Source organism: Chinchilla lanigera, unplaced genomic scaffold, assembly GCF_000276665.1.
Source record: "Chinchilla lanigera isolate Chin_1 unplaced genomic scaffold, ChiLan1.0 scaffold00013, whole genome shotgun sequence".
Taxonomy (NCBI): domain Eukaryota; kingdom Metazoa; phylum Chordata; class Mammalia; order Rodentia; family Chinchillidae; genus Chinchilla; species Chinchilla lanigera.
This window is the reverse complement of record NW_004955414.1, coordinates 29490134-29517575: the sequence shown is the minus strand read 5'-3', so window position 1 is coordinate 29517575 and position 27442 is coordinate 29490134. Positions and strand designations below refer to the sequence as shown.

General features: G+C 40.3%; 1 protein-coding gene across 1 annotated transcript in view; it reads left to right on the top strand.

Annotated features, from left to right (window-relative positions):
- Nucleotides 1-27442, top strand: part of Rras2 (related RAS viral (r-ras) oncogene homolog 2) — a gene marked incomplete at its 5' end in the record, with an annotated part of 63601 nt that overhangs the window by 28527 nt on the left and 7632 nt on the right. The window contains 3 exon segments of the mRNA XM_005415344.2: nt 24506-24593; nt 25644-25746; nt 25910-26018. Coding sequence (XP_005415401.2) covers nt 25679-25746; nt 25910-26018 — 177 coding nt within the window.

Here is a 27442-nt window from a genome sequence, read left to right as displayed (position 1 = left end):
GGACAGTGCTACAACTTTGAATTATACAGGAAGAAAGCCTTTATTTCAGTCATCACCATGTTTTCCCATACTGTGTCTTTTTTTTTTTTTTTTTTGCTATCATTCTTTGTTCTTTACACATTTTTGCAGTAATTAGCTCATTGTAAACCTGTAACATGACTGTAGTTGAATTGTTTAATAGCATTATAGTGTTCTTTCATGATCAGTTCTCTATCAGGTTCTGTCTGTTTGGGTTTGACAGCTACTTGTGAGAGCTTTAAGGTCTGTCTGAAATCTTTGACTCACATTGTGGATTGAGTGGAACTAGTAATCCTCTTTATCCTGTCAGGTTGTGTTCTTTGCTATTTTATTTCATGATTTTTGCTGTTTTGATTACACAAAACAGCTGTTATTTTACTTTGAAAAATAAAACTGATTTTGCTTGTCTCTGCTATAAGTTTTTGGGTAGGGGTAGGTTCATAGCATTTTATTTGTTGAGTATTGGTTATGAGATACTTTGAAAATACCTTAAAGGGGATGGAGAAATCCTTCATTATAATGAGGTTAGCTTGCAGTTATCTATGTTCTTAGAAGAGAGAGAAACTGCCAGAAAAGGTAGCTTGTACCTTTTTTGTTGCAATGCAGGTCATACATATGTAGTGCTATTAAAACATACAATACAATTTAAATTGAAATGTTTATTACAGTAAAAGATATATTGCCATCAACCTTCTCAGAATACTTCCTCTCATTTTGAATGTCGTTATCCCATCAGTCTTGCCACTTTCTGAAGCAGTTCTGGAAGTCCTCTTTCCTAAGTATCTCTAGGAGTTGCGATAAAGAATACAGTTAATGTTTCTGAGTGCCATCAACGTCAAGACATACTCCTAAAAACATTAATGTGTCCTCATCCACCTTATTCACTAGACCTGGCACTGTGTAACTTCTGACTCTTCCCCAAGTTAAAATGACATGAAAGGTAAACTTTAGAATCGATCCTGGACATTGAGGCAGCAACAACTGTGCAACCAAAGACATGAAAGAGGACTTCCAGAACTACTTCAGAAAGTGGCAAGAGAGATAGGATATGTGTGTTTGAAGTGAGGAGGAGGGGTTTTTTTTGTTTGTTTGTTTGTTTTCTCCGGTACCGGGAACTGAACTCACAACCTTGCGCTTGCCAGGCAGGCGCTTTGCCGCTGAGCTAAATCGCCAGCCCCAGGAGGAGGGTTTTGAGGGGCCTTAATGGTCAAGTGTCTTTTCCTGTAATAAACTAAAATGTAAACATTGACCACACTTACTGATCACATCTCATACCTAGGGAAAACTGCTTTTCACCAGCTTGGCATCATTGCCAAACGTTAGGATTGACTGAGGCTGAGCAAATCTGGACAGTTGATTCCAAAAGTAGGGAGAAAATAGGGGCAGTGGAATTATTTTGTTTTTTTGCATGTAGCTGTCAGTGTAATGTTTTTTGGAACTTAGAATTGAACCAGACTGCTTAGAACTGGTCTCTGCCCTGCCATTTAGTACCTAACCATGCAACTGGGCAAATTAATTAATCTCTTAGGCTCCCTTTTCTTCATCTATAAGGTGGAAGTGACATTGGGTGCCTACTTCCTGTAATGGTTCCATTAATAAATGCGTGTAAAGCACCGAGTGCCTAGTGTTTAGTAAAGTGTTTAGGTGTATTGTTCTGACTCAGGGTGTACAGACATGTTTTCCTGAAGGTGAAGTGTAAAACTTAATTTTTGTAAAATTCTAATTTATAGTAACTTTTTAAAAATAGTAACTTTTGAATAGTCCCCAAAATAAGGATTGAAAGAATCAATAAAATACTCATGTTTGAGTTATCCTTACTGTGCGCTGGCTGCCTTCCTCAGGAAGCGTTTCTGCTGTCACAGTTGCTCTGCTACGCAGCTCATCTACAGTGACCATGCCATTGGGAGGCAGGTTGGACCCCCACCCCCACCCCCAGGCTCGGGCCCTCACTGTGTCCTTCTCTCACAAGGGCACATGATGGAACAGGTGCCATTTCATCCAGGCGCACTCAAGTGCTAAAGAAATACCCATATACAATTTATTTGGAATACTAATTCATTCATTCAACAAGAATTTCTCCAGTGTTTGTATGTAAGGTTTGCAAAGACAGTTTTCCTTTCTTGTGTGAAGTAGAGCTGTAATTGTCCCGAGGGGAAAAACATAATGAAAATGCTTGCTTTGGTCTTCCTGTCACCTTTGAAAGTGACTTGATTTTCCCTTAGAAATGGTAGTCTGTTTTATGATTTGTCCTTTTCACATGCTTAAAAGGTTTGCGATGATTTGCTTTGTAGAGGAAGATAGAGGGGAAAACTAAGTTCTTATTTTCTGTTTCTTCTTGATGAAAAGCCTATGTTTGTTAAAAATAATTACCTGTGCATGTTGCTTCCCAAATAATTCAGTGAAATTTAATTTGTTCATTTATGTTAGTAAAGATATTTCTTAACTTTACAGGTCTGTTTTGGCATTTTGCAAGTAACTCTATTCTTGGCTAAGATGTGTAAATTTTCAATTCTGTCTCCCCGTTGACTTACGTGATTAAGGATCCATAGAATCCCTTTCCACCCCAGTGTCTGTAAAAGTAGTGATGCTGGATGGTAGTGCATTCCCCTCTGCTTCCATAGAATTGTATGCTAATATCTCTACTGTAATATACCTGGGAACTATAGTATGTTCCATTCTAAGGCATACATTTATTGATGACATCTTAGAATCAACAGAAGATGGTTTTTTCCTGTCTTTCCTCGTACTTGAGTATGACAATAGACTTTTTGAGGGCAGGGCTTGATACTCAGTTTTTTGCTCTTTCCAACCCTGCTTTCAGGGTTGTATTCACAACCTTGCTTTTGATGAACTCCAGTGTAGCGATTTTAGGTCCACCTTGATATGTACTAATGGAACTGAGACTTTTATCAGAACACTTTTCTAGAGAGAGATGTTAAGGAGGGCCTGGTACATGCTGAATGGTAGTTAAACACTAGTTCTGCTTTTTCCTCCTTTATACCTGTTCTTTTTAAAATTTTGGTTAATTTTTGCAGATGCACACCTCACCAGTAAAGCACTGGTTTTAGCAGATCCCAGTAAAATGAAAGAGTAAGAATTTTATATTTTGTCCTAATAGTATGGCTTATTTTGGAGCATCTTGTGGTTACTAGGCTGTGCTGTTGTTACTTTCTAGTATGTAAATGAGGAAACTGGGAGTGCCTGTTTTCAGGGACATAAATTTTAGTCCCTGGTATGAAAGAAAGGCCAGACTTCTTATCAGTCTTCTAATTTAGTGCTTTGGAGTACTTTTTCTGCTTTAGAAGAATCCTCTTGATAATCAGCATTTTGTTTCTCATAACTTTTATTAGTTTAAAATTACCTCTTATTTATAAATGGCTCTGTGATTGTGAGACTTTGGGATTTCATACCCTTATCGTAGCAAATCGGATGTTGCCAGAAAAGGTGGAGACAGTTTGAGCTCCAAAGATCTTGCCTCCAGGGATCCCAAAACCTAATTTTAATCTTAGTAGTAAAAGAAACTACTTCCGGAGATCTTGTTGTTTTCCTTAAAGTAAGTGTTAAGATGTGAGTGCTTAGAAAAGACTTCTCCAGGATCTTAATTAGCATTTTTTTAGAAATGACTGCCATACTATTTTTTAAAAATTTACTTTTTCAAAGAAGAGCTTTAGGTTTACAGAAAACCTAAGAAGATACTGTAGTACAGAAAGTTTCCATGTATCTGGCGCGTAGTTCATCTGTATGTTAGAAAAAAATGAATCCATATCAATACATTACTATCTACTTAAAGTCCATGATTGGATGCAGTCTTTGAGCCTCATTGCATTATGTTGTCATGTCTTCTTAGGCTCCTTGGCCAACTTTCCTTGTATCTGGTGACCCTATCATGAGGAGTCCTTGTTAAGTATTTTGTAGAATGCCCCTCTACTGAATGTGTCTGATGTTTTTCTCATAACTGACGTGGGGTTAGGGTTCTTGAGAGTAGGACTTCAGAGGAAACGTTTCTTCTTCATCATAGATCATATTATCATATCCAGGGTACATAAAGTCCATAGGATTAATGACTTGATGTGGACTCTGATCCCTTGAGTGAGGTAATGTTTAATGTTTCTGCTATAAAATTACTCTCCAGCCTTCACTCCCAACTTCCCTTTCCATGTATATTCTTTTTTTAAAAATTTATTTTTATTTTCCTTTTTGAAACTGGCTCTTCCAAGTCAGTAAGGTGCCTGGGCTGGGCTCAAACTTGTGATCCTCCCGCTTTAGCTTCACAGAGTGCTGGGATTGGTGTGTGCCACCATGCCTACCTTCCGTATTGTGTTCTTTAGGAGGAAGTCATTATTTGCAACCCATACTTAAGGAGTAGGGATATTGTGTAATTTTGAATAAACACAGTCAGCAAAACTCTAATTTAAAAATTTATCTGCAGTTAGTGAAACTTTAATAACATGGCTGTTAAAATATTTAAAAGTGCATTCAGTATTTAGTTTTGTAAAATTTTCAAGCTTCTCATTCTCAGTGTTTCAGCATTTGATATTGCATGGCAGCTGTTAGATGTTCCTCTTTGTGTACTTTTTATGCTATGTAATTGATAATTGTCTTGCAAAAAAAGTAATGAAAGGAAATGTGTAAGCTTAGTAGTCAAAAACGATTCAATAAAATTTGTTAATATTTTGATCTTTATGGATTTTCTGTGCTTCTTATTCTGTGTATATTATTTTTAAATTGAGGACTTAGTTGATATGTAAATTATGATTAGAGACCAGAACAGTTCAGGACCTGAAATGATCAAGGGAAAGCACCTTGTTGGAAACCCCCATGACAATAAACCTCTCCTTGTAGTTCCCATTTGTGTGTTTCAATTATAAGGCTTATGTTAAAATTAGATCAAAATTTCCATTGTAAACTCTCAGCTTCATAGTTGTGTAACTTCGATATGAATTTGATTGTAAACAAAGACCCTTAGTGATCAGCCTTATTGGAGCAATTTAAGAGAGGGTCATTGGACATGCAAGGTGGAAAATGGGTGTCTAGTTTCACATTTTCATTGAGAGAAAAATACAAAGGCTATGGTTCTAAAGGTGAGCTTTACAATTTTTTCTTACGATTTCCTAATTTTTCCACAGAGAGGATACATTATTTTAAAGAAAATAAATAAATAAAAAATAAGCCAATAAACCACAAGTTCTGTTCTTCTAGTGACAGGGTCTCACTGTCCAGGCTGGTCTCAAACTCCTGAGCTGAAGTGATCCTTCTGTCCCAGTCTTCCAGTAGCTGGGACTACAGGTGGGCAGGCTGGTCTCAAACTCCTGAGCTGAAGTGATCCTTCTGTCCCAGTCTTCCAGTAGCTGGGACTACAGGTGGGTATCACCACACCTGGCTTCTACATTCTAGTGATTACTCTTGAAATGTAGTACATTTTGAAAGAAACGATTATTTCGATTATTCTCCAAAAGTTACTGGAGCTCTAGAATCATTCAATTCTATGTACACTCTTACACTTTTTGAGTTTTTTGTGGGCTAACTGAACTGCTAGTTCAGAGAACAAAGGTTTTGTGAAGACAGTTCTATATTTGGACTTTAATAGTTTCAGAGAAAAAGATATATTCAGTCCCCCCTGCCTGCCAACACTGGAAATTGAATCCAGGGCCCTTGCACTGAGCTATATATTCCGTAGCCTGTTTTGACACAGGGTCTAACTAAATTGCCCAGATTTAACTGGCATTTGTGATCCTCCTGCCTCTGCCTCCCAGAGTGTTGGGATTACAGGCATGTGTTACCGTGTCTGGTGGGTGGCCACATTTTATACCTGAGCCTGTTTCCTAAGGCTGCAGTAACATTGCCTGAAACTTGACAGTATGATATTAAAGGAAAGAACGTTTGTTCTCACTCATTTCCGGAGGCCAGAATTCCAAAATCAATTTGTCATTGTGGTTGGTTCATTCTGAAGGCTTGGAGAGTCACTTCCATGCCTGGTTTTGAGTGTGTGCTTATTGTCCACTGCCCTTCGTGTTCCTTGGCTTGAAGATGCTCTCTCCAGTCTCTGCTTTTGCCCTCATGCAGCCTTCCCCTCTGGGTCTTCCCTTCGAATGCCTTAGATTTCCCTCTCCTATTAGAACAGTCACTGGATTTAGGTCCTTGAATCCCTTAACTTAATTACATCTACCAAGTCCCAGTTTCCAATAAGGTCATATTCACAGGTAGCAAGGTTTAGGAGTTACATACATGCATCTTTTTGGGTGGCAGTGTTCATCCTACTACAGCGAGTGAGTTGCTAATCATGTGAAAGCACTTTTACTAAATGTAATAATAAACAATATGACCTGTGCTCTGTGGATGTAAATGATTCTGAATTTAGTTGCATGTTTACTCTCTCTTCATGTGGTTTACCATTGATGTGGCATTCTTTACTATGTAATTAGGCTGAGCCAGTAGACACACTATGATTTGTGACTTTAAGTGGTGTGAGCAAGTTCTTACATTCTCTGACCACGTGCCATTTAGCTCTTTACTTTTTTAACCTACGTACTTGGATATTTTTGTAAAATGAATGTTTATGTGGTTTCTTCTGATATAAATCATGTTTGTCTCCACTTAAAAGATTTTAAATTTATCCAGTGACCTAGTCTGATTTAAATTTGTGTGTCATAAGAAGGGATTTTATAGAAAGTACTATAAATTACTGGGTAGATGTTTGAGGTTGAATAATCATAAAGAAGAACGGAGGTCCCTGGTGCAGATAATCAGAGCTGCTTTCTGAGAAGTCCTGGCCCAGCCTCCAGGTGTGTGGTTTGGAGGGAGACACTGGTGAGAGTATTCTCTTTCTTCCTCCCATTTGGCATGAAGGTTGTGAAAAATTTAATTTTTATCAGGGAAATTAAATAACAGGAGCATAGGTTTAAAAGTTGTGCTATAAACCTATAGCTGTAAAAGTTGAAAAAAAAATATATGTAAATTTTTTTTTGCGGGGTAGACAGGGCGTTTCTCTGTAGTCCAGGCTGACAATCCTCCTGCCTCAGCCTCCTGAGTGCTGGGATTATAGGAATGCACCACCATGCCTGACAATAATATATATAATTCTTAAAAATGGCAAGTCCCTTTCCTTTTTCTATTCTCCACTCTTGTTAGTTTGTTTTGTTTTGTGCCATATGTTTAAAAAAAATGGTCATCTTTATTCTCTTGTTTATATTTTGTCACTACTGAAATGTAAACTGTGCAAGTGCTAGAATCAAGCCAGTTTTATGATGCAGAAAACTGTATCCTAGCTCCTAGGTAGAAAGTACTGCACAAAGAGTCTACTGGACCAATCTTCATATGTCACGGACACTCTTGAAATCATGCATGAAGGCTTACTCATTCCTTTTACGGCTGTTTACTATTCTGTGATAGATCCACCATAGTGATGGATCCACCGTTTAGTCAGTCCCTTGTCAGGAACATGTATGTTATTAAGACTTCATGATAACAAAGCTGCTGGAACACATTTTGTTTGTGTGGGTGTCTTTGGTAGTTTACAGTGTTAATTTTTTTCATTCCTGGCTAGGTTCCTGTGAAAATAATTCACATTTAAAACTCTATTACTGAAACAATTTTTAAATCTAATTGACCTCCATTTCCCTAAATACATTTAAAATGCTTTTAAATCAGTGAAACTCTTTTGCCACATTTGGAAAAGGTGTCTGAAGCAATGAGGAGTACAGACTGTGTTGACTGCCTACGTGCGATGATTCTTGGCTAATCCCACTTGGAAAAGAAGGATCAGAATTTTTCTAGCCATTGCATTGCAAGACTGGGAAGGAAAGCAGCAGCCAATATAGGGAAAGATTAGAACACTGGATAAGAAATAAAGAATTCCTTCCATGTCCAAGACAGATGCATAGCCTAGTGAAACCATGTATATCTACCTATCACAGTTTTCTAGGGCAGCCCTGTTTTTTTCTTACTGTCCTGATGTTATTATTATTAGCACCTCTTTCATTAGCATTTATGTGGTTAACCTGTTTAAGGTTGACCACATAAATGCTGTTCATTAGTTTCCTTGTCTGTATATTAGAGACAGAGAAGTGCCTGATACATATGCTATAAAAGTATTTGCTGTCACTGTTACTGTGATTATTTGACCTAGCAGCACCTGTCTCATTGGATCTGGCCTCCAGGGCCTTGCATATGGTAGGCAAGTGCTTTCCTGTTGAGCTACATACTCAGCTCTCTTTCTCTCCTTACTGAAATATTTTCTTCTCTTGGCCTCCTGGCTACCATTTTCTCTGTTCTCTTCCCACTATTTGCATGGTTATTTCCCAGTTTCCTTGCCTGGGTACTCCTCATTTGCCTGACTCCTAACACTGGAGTGCCTGAACACAAGACTCCCCGTCTGATCAAGTCTTAGGACTTAATCACCTATCTGCTGCTGACTCCCAAATTTGGCTTCCTCTTTTCAGTGAATCCCAGAGTAGCTTTTCTGTTAGGTATCACCATTCGTAGGTCAGAAATGATGAGATCATCTTTAAACCCTCTTTGACAGACTGTATCCACTTGCAGTTCATGCTGTAGGCTGTCCTTTGGAAATGCACACATAAATGGCCACTTTTCACTTCTTCTGCAGCCGTCTTGCTCAGGTAGCCATTTTTCCCCATGACTGTGGTAGTCTCCGCATTGACTCTTGATCACCTCCCACAATCCTGTCTTCCCACAGCAGCCAGCGTTACTTTTAATATGACAGGTGAAACATTTTGCTCCTACTTTAAACCCTCCAGTCCTTTTCATTTCACTTCGAATAAAATCTGGAGATTTCACTGTGGCCTACCGTGCTCTGCCTGCCTCCAGATTAGCTTTATGAACTCAATACTACTCTTCCCTTGTATTTGTTCTGTTGCAGCCACGCAGCCCTAGTGTCCTAAGGCATCACACTACTCTCACCTTTAAATGAGGGTCCCCCCCCCCCCTCCCTGGCAGGAGCATGGTGCTCTCACCTGATCCAAGACTTCCTCAAGTGCCATATGTCTCAGAAGTCTTCTCTGGCCATCGTGTGCAATATCACAGCTCCTTCCTAGCTCCTGCTATTGCCAGTACCCTGCGTTTTTCTTCAGAGTTCACATCACCTCCTCATATGGTCGTGTTTATTTGTTGATGGTCTGCACACTTTGTGAGAGCCTGGGATTGCTCCTCAGTTCCTGACACAGTACTTGGCACGTTGTAGGTGCTCAGTTAGTGTTTGTATATTGAGTGGGTTGCAGAGTGAGCCTAAAGAAGATTCATGTGAAAGGTTTACAGGTTACCAGAGTGGGAGCTTTATTTCTTCTTTTACATCTGTTCTAGATTAGATGAGAAATGAAATTAGGGTTTAAGATTTTGGTAGGTAGCACTGAGTAGGGGGAAAGAAAATGAAAAAGGAACAACCTAGACACTGTAGTAACAAAAGCACTGGAGGTGAATTGACCACCTATCTGCTTAAGAGACAGCCTTTTATTTCTAAACTTGGAAAGGACGAAAACCAACGTGTGAATGCTCATTTTGAACTAAGTAATGTACTGCGTCCTTTACGATATCATTTAGTCTTTGTGACCCTTTAAACAGTAATCATTATGCCCCTCTTGTTGGTGAAGAAATTAAGGTTTAAGAGACGACATGATGTTCTTAATGTCCTATAGCAGTGAAGTGAGATCCAGGTCTGACCGATGGAAGTTCACGCTTTTTCCTCTGCTTACTTCATAGTACCTGAAGGGGAGTCTGTACAGTAATTTACATTTCATATGGTGCTGTAAAATTTAAGAAAAACTTCACATATGAGATTTCATTCCTTATAACAAACTTTGGAGTAGGTTTCACCTCAATTTTGCAAGCAGTTAACCTTGATGTCAGTGATGTCGGTGAATGATTTGTTGCCAATACAATGCTAGAAAGTAGTAGAGCTAGGGCTTTGAGCAAACCCTCCTCACTTAACATCTGATATTCTTTCCTATAACACAAACTTTAAGAAATTTTCTAGCACCTGCAAATTATATTTGACATTTTGTGTGAGTTAAATATGTCACAATAAAATTATACAGCTGGAAAGTGCCTGAAGAGATTGCGAAGAACAAATTCCTCATTTATATCTAAAAACTAAGAAACAGTTTCTCATCTAGAACTGGGACTACAACCTGGCTTTTATTACTAGATTATATTTAATCTATTGAGATCTTTCAAAACCTCATCTTCCCTTTTTTCTATTCATGTTTCAAATTGTAAAAGATACAAAATTTTGTTTTTGCCCTCTTCTACCCATGTCTCCCAGCAACTTAGTTCTTCTTTCCATGTGTAATGGAAATTAATCAGTTTCTTGTGTATCTTTCCAGAGATATTTTATGTGTAAAGCAAATACATAAGCAGTATTTATTTAACAACATCTTGTAAATTACCACATATTTGTATATGAAGTCATATTTTTTAAATGACTATTCATATCGACTGAACATTTGGTAATTGAACCAGCCATCTATTGAAGGGTATTTAAGGTGTTTTTAGTCTTTCAAATTAAAGATAATTTTAAAATCTTAATTATTAGTGTCTTTTAGTACAATTAAAGATAATTTTCTAGTGAATGACCTCACACATTTTTATATGAGCTGATGTATCTGCATAATGAATTTCTATAGGTGAAATTGCTGGATTAAAGAAGATCTATTCTTTCATTTTTTATATGGATGTATTCTTATCCTTTATTTCTAACAGAAATGAAGTCAAACTGCTTGTTTGTTTTCTGTTTGGTAATAGCCATTTAAAATTAAAATAACTCCTTTATTTCAAGGGGGAAATAGAATTTAAGAAATATATAAGGCTACAAGATTTGATACTAGCATGACAGGTTACAGAAAGAATAATGAGAGCAGTATTTCTTTGGAGTCAGACCTGCTTGGGACTTTGGTAAATTTGGGATAATAATACTAATCATACATAGCTGTTCTCTAGACCTACTTTTTGTTGGTTCTGAGACACATCCAGCATCATTCTCTACATTTATTATCTCTGAAAATGAGATGCACTCAAATTAGAGGCATACTATGGATATATTGATAGCACTTTTTTTTCTTGGCACAGTAGAAAAATGATCTGTTGATGAAATAGAGAACTCACAACTGAAACAAGATGCTGAGGTGGGGTACAGGAAGAGAATGCTCAGTGTGACGAGGAAGGTTGGGGGCGTGTGAATGGGGTGTTAGATGGTGAGTAGAGCAGTGGAAGTGTCTTTCTTCTCTGGCAATCACCACCCTAGGTCTACCGGTTGGAGGACAGTACTGCTGATTTATCAAGCACAGGAGCAGGTAGTACCTGGCTATCTGGGTGTGTGGAAATTGGAATTACAGAGACTTACTGGTGACTAACAGGACTTGGGGGGAAAATGAGTACAAATCATATCTGATTAGGGTATATAAAGTACTCATACATTCAACAGTAAAGAGACAGCCCAATTTAAAAATGGGCAGTGATTTGAATAGACATTTTTCTTTTTTGGTGGTACTAGGGGCTGAACCCAGAGCCTTCACCCTAAGCTGTATTCCTAGACCTTTTGAACTTTTTACTTAAGAGAGTGTTTTCAGGTTGCTCAGGCTAGGCTCAAGTTTGCAATCCTCTGCTTTTGTCTCTCAGAATGCTGCGGTTACACGCATATGGTACCATGCTCAGATATTGAACAGACATTTCTGCTGAGAAGATAGCCAGGTGGCACACAAAAAGATGCTCAGTATCTCATTAGGGAAATGAAAATCAAAGTTCGCAGAGAAATGCAATTTTCACCCCTACTAGAAGGGCTATAGCCAGAAAGACAGAGGTTAGTAATAGGTGTAGGTGAAGATTTTGAAAAATTGGAGCATTCACACACTGGTAGTGTGAATGTAAAATGGTATAGCCATGGTGGAAAACAGTGATTGTTGCTCAGAAAGTTAAGTTACCATAGGATCTAGCAATTCTATCATTAGGCATGTGCCCAAGAAAAATGAAAATGTATGTTCATACAGAAATTTGTATGTGAATATTTATAGTAGCATTGTTCTTAATAGTCAAAATGTGGAAAAGACCTCATTGCCCATCAGCTGATGAATGGATCCAGTATGGTTTATTCATACAGTGATGTACCATGAAAAGGAATGAGGAATAAAGTACTAATGCATGCTGTTAACATGGATAAACCTTGAAAATGTAAAGTGAAAGAGGGCAGACACAAAAGACCTTGTGTGTAGTGTGATTCCATTTGTATGAAAGGTCTAGAACAGAAAGCCTGTGGAGACAGAAAGTAGATTCGTGGTTTAATAGCTCAAGGACTGGGAAGGAATGGCAGAAATGGGGAATGACTGCAAAGGGGTGCGAGATTCCTTTTATGGGGTGGTGAAAATGTTCTGGAATTAGTGGTGATACCCAACCTCCTGAATGACTAAAAACCACTGAGTAGTATACTTTAAATGAGTAAATTTTATGGTTTGTGAGTCATATCCCAACAATGCTTTTAAACTATGAAAAAAACAAGGCTCTAATTCTAGGAAGAGTTTGAAAAAGGGGATTATCAATACGCGAAGAAGAGAGCCAAATTCTAAGACCTCATGTTGGTGCTAGAACACGTTGCGTGGAAAGTCAGTGAGAAGGAGGAGATGCGGACATATTGGGGTTTGGGAGTAAAAGGCAAGCAGCTGTCACATTGTAGTATCACATTAAAGTTGGATGAGTAACAAGCAAACAGTACTGAGACTGTCCTCCCTAAATCCATACTGGCCTTGTGTCCTGTGGTGTGACTAAGCCTGTAGAAGGGACCAGGACCTAGGGGACCCAGTGTGGGGAGGGTCCTGGTAGGAAAAGGTGGATGCTGAGGTAAGGCCCAGGTAAACCCGGACAGTTCTGTGCCCCTAGAGGCCAGGAACTGTCTCTTCCATCTAAAGAGTGCCAACCAAGGTCAGCATATGTGGTCTAGAGAGCTGTGGTCCCAGGAGATGAAGGTAAGGAAGGCTGACTTGACTAAGGTGCAGCTATGGGGGCGAAGAGGGTGGAGTGAGTGCAGGGCTGCACTGAGGCAAGAACCAAAAGACACAGAAAGATTCCTTGCTGTCAGAGAATCCAGTGGGATTTACTGAATTCTCCTGTCCCTGACCATACAACACACTAGGCTGAGATTAGCCTGCTTTTTGGGCATCAGTCATTTCCTTCTGTGCTTTTAAGAAACTGTTAATTATCCATAAAACTCATTTAGATTTTATATATTTTCTGTTGGAAAAAATAGAATGGGGCGAATGTAGACATGAGAGCAACAAATATTTAATACTTTAAAGGACATAAACTGTGATTATGCCGTATGAAATAGACCTCTGGCTGATTGTTGCGCAGTGCTTTCTCTGTTGTACCAGCTCTAAGGAATGACTGTGGTTATGTGGGCAGCGCCTGAGTCACGCTTGTCTTACCTACATAGTGGTGCGTGTATGAGTAGTGCGTGAATGTGCAGATACACAGGCGGTCCCTGATGAATTTGTCCAACCTACAAATGGTTTGTATATGTTCATAGTGTCTGTAGCCGTAGCAAGTCCTCATCTCTCTTGTTGACACTTTTCAAACTATTAAGTAAAATGTTTTATGTGATCTTGTCCACCCAGTAGATTAGTTTTGTAAGTTGTAGTGGGGTTGTGGAGGGTTGGGGAGAATTAGGGAAGATTTTTCTATCCTCTTTCCTTTTGTAGCCTGTGAGTTTAGAAGGATAAAAGTGGTGAATAATGGGCTGGGGATTTAGCTCAGTGGCACAGCGCCTGCCTGGCAAGCGTGCAAAGTCGTGAGTTTGATTCCTGGTTCTGGAAAAACACACAAACAAAAAAAGTGGTGAAGAAGCAAAACTCTTCAGGGATCTGACATCACAAAATGGTCATTTACCTCCAAGTAATTTTCCCTTAAGAGTTCTAAGGTTTTCTTTTTATTTCAACTCATGCCTAAATGTTATTAAAGATTCATTTTAGTTTAGATTTTTGCACACAACTCCCCCACCCCCTGCTGTCTTTGTGTGTATGTGTGTAAGCACGCACGCATGTGTGTATGTGTTGCTGATGATGGAACTCAAGACCTCATGCATGCTAAATAAGTGGCCTACTATTGGTGTCTAGAATTTTTTTAATAGTATTTGCACATAAAGGGTTTATTTTAAATGTTTTAAGGATAGACTAGAGACACATCATAATTATAAAAATTACTTATAGAATTAACAGATTTATATTGTGTATACTTCTAAATGCAAAGCATACACATTATATAAAATAAAATTAAGAATGCATTCAAGCTCAGAAGATGAGCTTACCTATTTTTAAAATGTGAACACAAAGATCTCTGAACTATACACATTCATCCAAACTGCACCAGTGATGGAAAATACAGAGAGTGCAGCATTTCCAAGGAACCACAGACATTTCTATCATCAACAATTTGTTAGAATAATTGTTCCCGTTTTGTCTTTGGAGAACTTCCATTTTTCAAGACAGCTTAAGAGTGTTTTTGGGCGCTGTAGTTTGTGACAATCGGAACCGTCTTCTAACAGGTCTGCAGTGTTCAGAGATTCAAACCCAGCGCACTTTAGGATTTGGCACATAAAGAATAGAAATGAAATCTGGCTTTGAAGTAACTGATTTTTTTTTTCAGAATGCAGTCCCTTCAAATGCTGCATGACATACTCAATGGGAAAATCACCTTCTGTTGGTACTACATTTGCTTCACCAGTGCGTTTTTATCCTACAACCCGTAGAACAGCACAGTAAGCAAATATATAGGAAACTGAAAACAAATACAAATAAAAAAGAAAACAAAAAAACGTACTTATTGGCACCCAGATTATTTTTTTTTTTGAAGAGTAGGAAGAATTTATTGAGAGAAAGAAAGTTTCTGACTGACAGGGAGGGACAGAAGGGGATCCAGAAAGTGGGTTGCCCACCTTCTGGGTATTTATTGAGCAGAGGCACGAGGTGAGGTGGGCTGAGGGTGGGACAGAACTATAATCCATCAATAAGATTACAAGTATAGTCACTTAGGTAATATTGATCCAATGGCAAATCGTAGGGTGGATGTGAGGTGGGACAAAACCATGGTCAACCAATAAGTATGCAACAAGTATAGCTGCTAGGGTCATATTTATTACATAGGGATCAAATGGGGAAACAAGTCATGTAGCAAGGAGCCCCAGAAGTTTGTGTTTTAAAAGACCAAGTGTTGGTTGATAGGTTGGGGTGAGTTTTTTCATCCTGCAGCATTATTCTCATGTGTTTAGACTGGTCATATTTCACCTAGTGCCTCTGGGTAAAATACAGCTTTCCTGAGGGAATTGTTTTAATGTGGAGTGGAAGGAAGAGCAGGAATGCAAGTATCGGGTGTTTTTGTACCTTGAAGAAGGCTGAAGTCAGGGAGGAGTGTGGTAGTGGGGACTTGGGACAGGTTGAGGAGGCTGGTGGGGGGTGTCCAAGGTGCACTCGAAAGACAAGCTTTTCCTCCTTACAGTTTTCTTCAGACTTGCTCTGTACTCTGGAAAAGGAGAAAAGAAATTCTTTCTTCATTTCTTTTTTGGGCGAAATGACTAGTCTGAGACGAGAACTCATAGCTGATACTGGCTTAGGACCGTATTTCAGTGGTAGCTTTTGTGATCAGGTCTATGGACACAAACACAATTTTTTTTTTTTTTTTTGGGTTTTTCTCCGGTACCAGGAACCGAACTCACGACCTTGCGCTTGCCAGGCAAGTGCTTTTGCCGCTGAGCTAAATCCCCAGCCCCCACAACCACAATTTACAAATATTTTTCCCTAGGGAAGTGAGTGCCCAATACCTGACTTAGAAACAAACTTCTGTGATCGGACTGGTTTGTAAGTTGACTTTCACTGTCTTTGCTGGTGGCACCCCAGGTCCATTCACTTGGAACCACGTGCTGTATGTGAAATGTGTGTGTGACAGCCAAAGTTGCCTGAAAAGTCCAGTGAAGGGCACTGTTTGCCTTAGGCAATATCAGACAATGAGTAACATTGGCAGAGGCCTCACTTAACTTTTGTTAAAAAATAACAACAAAAGTTACTGCATTTAGTGTCTTATTTTGGAGATATATATAATTATACATGTTAGATTAAATTAAATACTACTTTTAGCCACTTGAGTGAGGGTATAAAGCATATTGGAAATATTTGACATAAAAATTAGGGAGGGTGTTGCAGGGGAACAAAGGTTCTCTGTGAGTTGACAGCTGCTGGTAAAAAGTGACACGAGGAGCTCAGCTCCAGCCCACAGCTGCCTGAAGTTGCTGCGGTCTTCTCTAGTGTTACCAGAGGAATTCGCACTGCCCTTGTTTTAGAACCAGGTCCTTGTGTGTTTAGGGAGACGGAGTCTTAACCCCCGTTGTGGTGATTAGTTGCTGGGCTTCCCAGGCGGCAGTATTTTGAGATTTTAACTGTGCAGGCTAGCATATTTCTTAACTGCAAGAAAGTTTTAAAAAGCACAAGTTATGGCTTGGGTACGTCAAATCTAGATCAAAATGTTCTGAGTACCTGATAAAACTTTAACTGGAACTTTTGGTTCAGTTCTCTTGAAGTCCCACAGAGAGAGACTAAACCTGAAGGTACCTGATTTGCCTCGGATTCCCAGGACTGCCCCAGAGGCGAGCCCTGAGCTGGTTTTATACACTTAGCCTGCACCTACCCGAGGGCAGAACTGTTCAGAGTTAAGGGTCTGACAAGGATGTTTTTGAAGACCTGTTAGTATGTGATGTGTCTCTGGGTCTTTTCCTGCCTGTGTACATAACAGAGGAGAGACAAGGGATACTTCTTCCTATAGGCCGAATGATTGGCAGCGGCAGGGCCGGGACTCCAACAGAATCATTGTGAAAACCTGACATGTAACCCTAGTGTTCGGGGGACGTAAGGATTAGTATGCAAATCTGAAGGTCACTAGCACTGAGACCGCACGGTGCAGGGAAAGGAAGAGACTGTATTGTCGGCAGTCTGCACTTGGAAAACTGTTTTCCTCAGTATGTGGGTTGAACCAGCTTAAAATATCTAGAAAGAGATGCCATCATCATGGCCACCTAAGAGGTGATCTGAGCCCGGCGGAGGGACCCATAAAAACCTCAGAGATGGAGTGGGAGCTGTAAATCACCTGAGAATTTTATGTCAAAGACCCCACCTTAGGGACTCTCTCAGGAAGCCCACGGCTCTTGAGAGAGCTTGAGCATCACATTTCCTTGATGTGGCCTTTTGACACCCCCCATCTTTCCCTGTTCCTTCAGCTCCCACGCCAAGGAGCCAGAGTCAGCCTTGGTGAGGGCAGCAGAGGTGCAGGGTAAGAGGGAGAGAGGGAGGGAAGATGGCATCCACCCCAGGTCCAGTTGCAAACTTCACAGCTCAGAAAGGGGAGAAACTTTAATTTAGATGAGTACTGAGTAGTGTAATTAGTCACTGATTCGACATCTTGATTATTGAAATTACAATGCTTCTAGAGCTGAAAGTGATTTGCGGGAGATTTATAATCAAAGAATGATTGGGGAAAGTAATGAGACTTTTTAGATTTTCATTCAGGAGCAAGGAAAAGCTTGCCCACAGAAGGGTGTGGAAGGAAAATTTTAAGCTTATACCTTATTGAGTGCAGTCTGTCAGTTACTTGTATATTTATTGGTTATTTATATATTCATATGTACACAGAAATGAAAAGGTAAGCAATTCTAGGAGGCCATTGTAGTATCAGTTACATGAGATATATATGTTGAGCTCAGTATTCATATTTTCCAAGTCACTACTTTCAACACTCAGACAGAAAGTTTGAAGTTGGGAAAATCCTAATTGTGTCATCACATTAAAGGAGAGAATTTTTTTTCCTCTTTGTGGTCTTGGGGATTGAACTTGGCTCCTTGTGCATGCTAGAAAGTGCTTTACCATTGAGCTATACACACCCAGCCCCAAACGGTAGAATACCCAGGGTTGAAATGACAACAACATGCTGAGATTTTCTGGTTAGAGTATTGAAAATGTTGCAGAAAAAGCAAGGTGGGATTTTATTTGCTATGACTTACTAAGGCGTACTGTGTGTCGTACCCTGTGCTTCATGTTCTACATCAGTATTTTGACTTTTTACAATAATACTACAAGACTGTTGTTGGATAGAGGGAAATGAGGTTCACACAGGTTAAACGAAGTGCTAGTTTCTACAGGCAAAGTTCAGAGCTCATGTCTCGGTCTGTCTGAGGTGCACCTCAGTCTCTGCAGTCTTCCCTGCTGCCGTCCGCGTGGCCCTACACCCTGGAGGTGGAGATACAGGTAGGGCAGGGATAGGTAACCTCAGCCTGTGCTCCTACCCTGGAACAGGAGGACTGAAAGTACACAGCAGTCACTGGTGAAGGGCAGCCCCTGAATTCTTAGGGGCAGCTCTGTGGGCTTTCCCAGCCCTGGTTCTGGGAAGAGTTCTTTGCATTTACCATCTGGGAGGTTTCCTTTTCTGTTGTCTTCCTTCCCTGCCACATGAAAGCGGTCATTGGAATAGGCCCTCCTTCAGCTTCTGTCACATTTTTTTTTGTGTTGAGAAGTGGGGATTAGAGATGCTTCATTTTGCCCCACAACTCAAACAGCTAAGAAGTGGGATCACGTGGGGATTTGAATTTCAGGTCTCTCTGACATTTTCTTCGTGTCATGCTGCCTACAGCAACAACTTTATAAATGCATCTATTCATAGAAAGTTAGCCCTTATGAAATCTCATGTTTTGGTTTATTTTATCGTGGGTTTAAAAAATAAAACATGTCTTTTGGATAGAAGTGATAGGGAAATGCTGACTCATAATGGAGGCTAGCAGAAGATCACAGCATTTTTCATCTAGAATGCTTCACAACCCAGTGCCTAGTATCGGGGTAAGGGGTAAGCTGAGCGAGGAGTTGAAGAAGACAAGTTTGCATTTTGGTTCCTTCCTTTCTTTCTTCCTTCCTCCCTCCCTCCCTCTCTCCCTTCCTTCCATTGTATTTCATTTCATAGGCCTATAAGGGAGTGAAAAATTTGAAACTTCATGAATTTTATTAAATAGCAACAATTCTTCGAACATGAGTTTAGGATTCGATCTAAATTTAAATTGCAGTTCTGCTTATTGAGTGCCCTTGTAGAAGTAATGTAGTTCTGTGCCTCATTTTTTAAAAGTCTGTAAAAGGCAATATTGGAAGGATCATTGTTAGAATTAAGTGGGGAAATGTCTGTCAGGGTACAAAGTGTAGCATCATAAACGACCTGCCAGGTGGTCCGCACTCAGTCTTGCTGTTACTGTGCTTGAGGGCACCTCACTTTTTTGGGAGCAGTGGAAGCAGGAAGGAGAGCGTGTCTTGTAGACACCAGAGAGACACAGTTGGAGAGCTGGACGAGCCTGGAGACTTCTGAGTCTGCCAGGGTTTGTGTGGCAGGTTACTTTACCTCTCTGCCCTCCTGGAGCTTACCTTCCGGTTGGATGGAAGGAGGAATGGACAATAAAAATATAAAACAAAATGAAAGGTACATGTGTTGAGGGAGGGGGAAGGCGGTAGTACTGGAGAAGAGGGAAAGACAGAAAGAGAGCCTAGGAAATACTCTATTCTGCGTGAGAAAGAAACAGCACAGGCTTCTAGCTTGTTTATTTGGGCCGAAGCGAGGTGAGAGCTCAGGGCTAACAAAGCCTTACCTTTCTTGATTCTGCCCACAGGATTCTGAGAGTACTAATTTTAGTAGGAAGTTTGTGGAAGGGGAGTAGAGTTCAGGGTAGCAGGCACCCGTGTGCACCCTGTCCAAAATGAATCGCGGTCCAGTTTCTCACACCTGTTTCATCTGTTTCCTTCTCCTCCTGTTCCTATTCCCTGTCCTTTTAGAGGACTCTTAAGTCTTTCCTGAGAAGGGTGCTGTGTGTCAAAACACCCGTTTCCAGTTCCCCAGTGGTGACTCAGAGCTAGCCTTTTAGCCCTTTTCTGCGCAAGGGCCTTTAGTAGATTTAACTCCGGACTGGAGTCTCAGAGCTTCCCGGAACCTCCAGTAAACCCGTCCGGTGAGTAGACTGACCGGACACCGCCCTGTGGCGGTGCCTGGAACTACACTTTCACCCGCTGCTTGTCGGGAGAAAGTGAGTTGTCGCCCGGCCACTGCCTGAAGAAGGGCCGCTCATTGTCTGTCTTCTTCCCTGTACTTTTCCTCCTTAACACAGCCTGTTTGAACAGGAAGATAGTGAGTTGGCAGTTCTCTTAGGAGGCCAGCTAGAGTGCTCTTGTGCAATCTGGAGGCGTCTAGTGACATTCCTGCTTATCACAGCAAAATACTGTTGCGCTACTGTTGCACTATTAAGGGCTTTTGACAACTTTACACAGACCAGATTTTATCAGGGAAACAGTGCTCTCTGGATGGGATAGCTTCTCCAGTCCTAACGAAAGAGACAGAAGTCCCTTTGCCCTTTTAACAACCTGGGAGGAACCCTGTCCTTTGAATGGGGCATTCTGTTTCTTCTGACTAGGGTCCTTCTCCATGCATCCTTTCATGTGCTGTCAGAAAAGCAGGGTGTTTGCCCCAGCCCCTACCCCTCCTCTTTCCCTTCAGTGTGTGCCGAGCCCTTTGGTTCACCCTCTGCCTGCACTTGCCACAGCCTCTGCTGTTTAGCTCAGTGCAGTACTCTGTCTGTGTGTGTGTGTATAAAAGTGTGCAGAACTTAGTCATACAGCTCAAGGGATTTTCATTTATGTATATACCTGTGTAATTAATGCTTAAATCCAGAAAACATCTCCAGAATGCCAGATGGGGAGCTTTTATCTTGATTTACAACATTGAGATACCAAGTTCCAGAGGTCACGTGGTTGACCTGTGGTGTAACTGGGGCTGGAATTACTGTAGCTGCTTCTGGGATTAGCAAGTCTTTATACTTGAATGAAAACATTAGTTCAGACATCTCAGTGCATGAGAAAAGGAAGATAGTTGTTGGCATGGTTAATGTCGACATTATCAGCGGCAGCACGTCTTGATACTTTATGTGCATTGCCTCATTTCATCTGCTGCACAGAATTTTGTCTCTCTTCCTGTCCTACACAAACCGAAAGTTAGAGGGGGACAGATTGCCTCAGATCCCACAGCTAGGAGGTAGCAGTTAGGATTAAACCCCAGAGTGGCCATCACTAAGGACTGGTTTCTCATTGGTCTGCTGTCTCAAATACCTGGTGCCTAGGTTTAAGTGACAGAATTGTGTTTTTGTGGTGGGAGGAGATGGTTGTCTTTCTTACTTATGCATAACGAGTGCTCATTTTAGGCATATTCTGATCTGTTGCTTACTGGAAAGATGGTGAGAGCGGAATCTACCTCTGCCCCCTTTGTGGTGGTTGGACTTGAACTCCAGGCCTTGCTTATGCTCTGGGAGCTTCCTACCACTGAGCCACACCCTGAACCAGGGTAGTGTTTGATTCTTTGACAGGCCCTAGGGTGATGTCCCTTAGAAAAGAATCTTTCAATAAGGATGGCCCTTTAAGATGTATGTGTAGCAAGAAGGTGATGTCTTTCTTGATGAAGTATGAAAACAGGATATGCAAACATGAAATGTGGACCTAAATATCCACACTCCATTTGTCTTAAAAATAAATAGGAATGGAATAAATTCATGAGTTAGTCACATGACAGAACTCTTAAAACATTGGACCTGACATCTAAAGAAATATGAAACTTATACAGCCATTTAAAGGAAAAACAGTTTATTATAATGGGCTTTAGAGTTGCATAAACCAACAGTGCATGTTGATGTCTTAGTCTTGCATTGCAAAACCCCATCATATTTGAGGAATTCCAGCTATTTTGCATGGCTTAGATATTTGTAAAAATATATTTAATATTTTTCCATTCATCTGATGTTTTCAGCCAGAGTGGTAGGGGACAGTGCGTCACTTTTAGGGATAACGTAAGAGTAGCCAGTGAAATTCATGTTTTACAAGATGAAAATATGGTAGGAAGTATCAGTTTGCAGTGTAGAGGCACATTGAAGTTTTTTTTTCCTTTTTTGAGACTGCGTTTCAATCACTGTCATTCAGGCTGCCCTTGAAATTACTATATCGCCCAGGCTGGTCTTGAACTCCTGGTGATCTTCCTGCCTCAGCCTCCTGGGTGCTGGGATTACAGCTGTGCACCACCAGCTGTCTTGAAACTAATCTTAAAAGTATAGGCAGCATGCTTTATCTAGCTTGCTTGGTGAAAGACCATGCTTTTTGTCTGTCTTTTTGTTTAGTGGGTACAAAGAATATTGTTACCATTTGTATTTGAAGAGCTGTGAGTGCCCTAAGTAAGTTAAGGATGTTTTGATACTTGTTTCTCTTAAGCTTATGGGATGATGCTCACTACTAAAAGCTTCTGCTGTGACAAATGGTTCATTTAGCCTTTGTTTAGTAAGTAACGCATTTCAGCTAAACTGTCAAGAAGGAAATAGGATTGTGCAGAATGAATCCTGTGATTAAGGTCATTCCTGAAATACAAGTAAAATGCGGAAAATGTCTTCGCAGAATAAATATGTAAAAGCATGGTAGCAGGCAGATTAATATCCTCCTTCACCCCCACCCCAAAGCAGGGTCTCTCTGCTGTCCTGTCCCCAGCACAACTTAGGAACAGCTTTCAGAGCATAAGTCACCACACTGGGGGGTGGAGCTTAAGAATGCTGTGTCCTCTGGCCAGGACCTGCCGCCAGCAAGAATTGCCTGCACGCTGGGCTCTGGTGCCCAGCACTAAGCCTTCTCCAAGTTGTTCCCTTGGGCTTCGCTAATGAGCGGGTAGGCAGGGGGGCTGCTAGGAAATGAGTCCTCGGTAGGGCGGAGGACGCCCGAGGGGGAAAGCGGACTGTGTCGGTGTCCTCTTCAGTAGCCTTCCTGAAGTAGAAATACCCCCTCTCGGATGTAATTTACCTTTTAAACCTTTTAAATGAGATTTCTGAAACTTTAACTCTTATTCTTACAGTGATGATGTACAGGGTTATGGTTGGCTTTGATAAATGGAAACACATACAATTTAAGATAAAAACAAAGATATCAGTGAGTACTTGAGGTTCCTGCAGGTGAAATAACCCTGGAATGATTTCCTGATTATAATGCGTAATACGGACAGCAGCGGAAGGGAGGAAGACAGAGTGGGAAAGTAAGGTGGGGGGTGGAGTGTTCTGCTCCCTTGTTATCTTCATTTCTCCCACCTGTTGATGCTTATTTTAAATTCACATAAGTCTGAGTTATAATTTATTGTGGTTTTTTCTATTTTTTTCAAGAATTTGAGTTCTAGATTCTTAGCCTTAGATAATTATGAAAAAATTACCCAAGTGGGATGTCTACTTTGCAGCCTTTTTGCATATTTCAGATGAGAATATTCAGGTACTTCATACCTTCACTTTGGAAGGCATTCTTTTTTTTTTTTTATTTTAAAGAGTAAAAGAAGGATAACATAATAATAGGGGGGACTTAGCAAATTATAGTCAAAATGGTTGGGAATTATCAATGGTTATCGTTTTACATATTATTATCTACAAAATAGTTTTTCAGGAAAACAAATAGACAAATAATAGTGAGTTAGAGACAAAAGAGGTAGGAGATTATCAAGAGTTGTTGTGCTATACTTTGGTACCTTCAAAGTGGCTTCTAAAATAAATAGAGCTATACATGAGTGACCTATTGAAAAATCATTAACTATTCTCAATGGTTGTTGTAGGAAACACATAATTATAAACATACATCCATTTATGAAATAGGATAGGAACATTACAAACTTTACACAGTTATGGATAGATTAGGAAAATACCAATGACTGCTGTAATACATGGTGGTATCTTCAAAGTGGTTTCTCAGGAAGACAGAGATATGCAAGAAGGATCTAATAAGTAGTTACAGCCTAAGGGTTGTCAAAAATAGCATATTACCTCCTCACCAGTGACTCCTTTCACTGAGGTATGATGGCTGGAAGGAAGGCCAGGATTGAAAAGAAGGACCGAGAGACTTGCATCTGTGTCTAGCAACAGGCTGTTTTCTTGTTCCTCCATAGTCATGATTACCCAGGACTCCTCCATGGAGATGATGGTCTGGCCAGAGGGAGAAGGCAGACCATGCCCCAAGCCCTCTCATTCCTGTTGGACTAACTGGTAGCATGGGTCTGAGCTCTGGGGCCTCCACCTCAGAGGGCAGACCGATCTCCAGTGGTCTCCTTTGCATCCAGGGCATGGCCCATGGGGCCTCTTAGGGCAGTTCCTCTTGAGGTGGCCTGGCTTTTAACAGTGGTAGCAGATGAATGCAGTTGTCGAGTTCTTCTTGGAGCCCCGGGAATCAGACCTGGGATCTGTTTCACTTTGGAAGGCATTCTAAAGAGACTTCATTTATTAGAGAATTGACATAGTGGAGTAAATGCTAATGTAATGGAGCCGTTTGACTTAGTTTTGGATACGTGGAATTTGATAAAATGAGCATGCTTATGTAGGTAAGCACACAACAAGTTTTAAAGTAAGGCCTTTTCTTCTGTTTTTTTTTTACAGTCCTATTTTGTAACAGATTATGATCCAACCATTGAAGATTCCTATACAAAGCAGTGTGTGATAGATGACCGAGCAGCCCGGCTAGATAGTAAGTTAATAAATGTATTTATTTGATAGCTCACATACCCTGTGTTTAAAAAGTTCTCTCTGATGTTTTGCTAGGTTAAACAGTGTAATTGAAATATTAGATGATCTTGGGGCTGGGGATTTAGCTCAGCGGCAAAGCGCCTGCCTGGCAAGCGCAAGGTCGTGAGTTCAGTTCCCGGTACCAGAGAAAAACCAAAAAAAACCAAAAAAAACCAAAACAAACAAACAAAAAAAAAAAGAAATATTAGATGATCTTGAATATAAATAAGCCCCCCCTTTATTTTTATTGATGAGTCTGCATGTTGGTTAGTTAAATGTTCTTCCATAAATAAGAAGTAAACGAGTCATTGGATTGATGTTATGCTTAAACTGGCCTTGTCATTTTCACTTGTTTGAGTGTATTTGTTGGGACAGCTGTAAAGAACATCAGATCTCCACTCTTTCCCTTGGCAAAGGTGATAGTCAGGGAAGGACTATAGGAAAGGTTCAGGATTTGTTAACCTAGAATTTATAAAAAAGGACACAGGCTTTAACAAATACGTGTTCGGTTAAACACCCTACCTCCACGGAAGAAAATCCTGTTCTTTTAACTTGCAAGATTCTCTAATTCACAGAGATCCAGAAATAACATTAGCACTTGGGCTATAAGTATGGTATGGGAGGGCGCAACTAAAATTTCTTTTTTGAACTTTTTTTTTTTCAGTTTTTTTTTTTACATAGTAGGGATAAACATCAAAGTAATTTCAGAGGTTGTCTGATTCCATCTGCCTAAATGTATTTGATATTTTTAACTTTCTAATTGATATGCTAATATATTCTAACCACAAAATCAGCCTGTGCTGATGGAGATAAACTCTGAAACTGTCTGCCATTAGAATATGTTTCTTTCTGGTATTGAGAGTAAACTACTAAGAGAGGAATGCTGTTTCCTAGTCACACTGAGTGCGAGGCTCTCTCTAGAGGACCCACATGAAGGGAGCCTGCCTTTATGAGAAGCAGTTTATAAAACAGAAACACAAATACAGTTCCCTTTGTTGTTGTTTTCCTTTAGTTTTGGATACAGCTGGACAAGAAGAGTTTGGAGCCATGAGGGAGCAGTACATGCGGACTGGGGAAGGCTTCCTTTTGGTCTTCTCCGTCACAGACAGAGGCAGGTTTGTACCAGTATTAAAATGTAGCTCACTGGTCCTGTCCAGATCACAGTTTGTTGAGTTTAGAAATTCTTCTTTTTATAGAAAAAGGAAAAGTAGGAAAGTACTGAATGGATCATAGAACTTGCTGAATTCTGATCTTTGCCAATTTTTTTTCTTTTTAAAGTTTTGAAGAAATCTATAAGTTTCAAAGACAGATTCTTAGAGTAAAGGATCGTGATGAGTTTCCAATGATTTTAATTGGCAACAAAGCAGACCTGGATCATCAAAGGCAGGTAAGAAGGGATTTTGCTGTTGGGAAGCCATGTAAGTAAAGTGATAGGTGAAATGGGATGATAGAAAGTTCTTGCTCCAGCCGGGCATGGTGGTGCACACCTGTAATCCCAGCACTCGGAGGGTGAGGCAGGAGGATCAGAGGATTGATGTGAGTTCGAGACCAGCCTGGGCTACAAAGTGAGCTCAAGGCCAGCCTGAACTGCGTAGGGAGACCCTGTCTCAAAAAGACACCCCCCCCCAAAAAAAAGTCCTTGCTCCAAAGAACTGTACCACATGTCACTTCGATGTTTATTGCTGAGTCTGGCACATTGGCTCTTCCAAAAGTCACATTAGATAAAAAAATAAGAAGAAAGATTTGGGGAAATCAAATTTTCACACAGTTTAACACAAAATTTCAGAAGAGTGTATAAGCCTATTTGTTCCAGTCCCACTTCCATGTAATTTCTTGGGTAACATCTAAAAACTCGAATTTAGTTACACCCAAATATCTGTAATTTATTCACCACTAATGTGAAACCTTTCTTTCGAGAATGATTTTAGTCTAAATTATAGTACTGTATTTGGGTTTTTCATAGCTCCAGTTGTTTGCCAGCTCTAATACCAGTAACCTTCAGGCTTACGAGTGTGTTTATTTTTTAAAATTTTTTTTTTTTTTTTGGTATTTTTGAGGCAAGATCTCGCTCTGCAGTTGAGTCTGGCCTTGAGCTCACTTTGTAGCCCAGGCTGGCCTCGAACTCACAACGTTCTCCTGCCTCAGCCTCCCAACTGCTAGGATTACAGGCGTGCGCCACCACGCCCGGCCTCTGAATGTGTTTACTATTCCCCAGGGAAAAGGTCCTGTTCCCTCCAAATAATGGTTTCCTAGCCATACCTCTTTGTGCTTTGTATGGTAAGGCACTGAATGTAGGAACCAGGAAACCTTCTCAGCTTTGTTCACAGTTTATCTTTAGCACACAGAACAAAGGTCCGCACTCAGGAAGCATTTGCTGAGCGAATGAGTCTGGCACTGCCTGAAGGTGTGGCATGAATGTGATGGTTCTCTCTGCATAATCGATATTTTTAAAAACAAGTTTTGCTTTTCTAAATTGACTAATATGACATAGCTCTAAATGAGTGTTGCAAATGTTGTAGTTTGTTCCTGTTGAAACCAATTTGTTCAGGTAAAACTATCATTATTTTGTCCTGTCTTTGGAAATACATAGTACTAGATGAACTCATTATTGTGAGTTTCTGCTAGTACTGTGTTTATTTGTACTTTAAACTGAGTCTTAGAAGTTCCCAAACTATTGTATTAGTCATCTTGAATATTTAAAACAATTCTAAGTGGAGCTCAGACTTACCGAATCAGAGTATCTAGGAGGCCCAGCCCAGCTTTTGGTATCTTTATAAAGTTCTCTGAGTTGAGGACTCTTTAGAAAATACG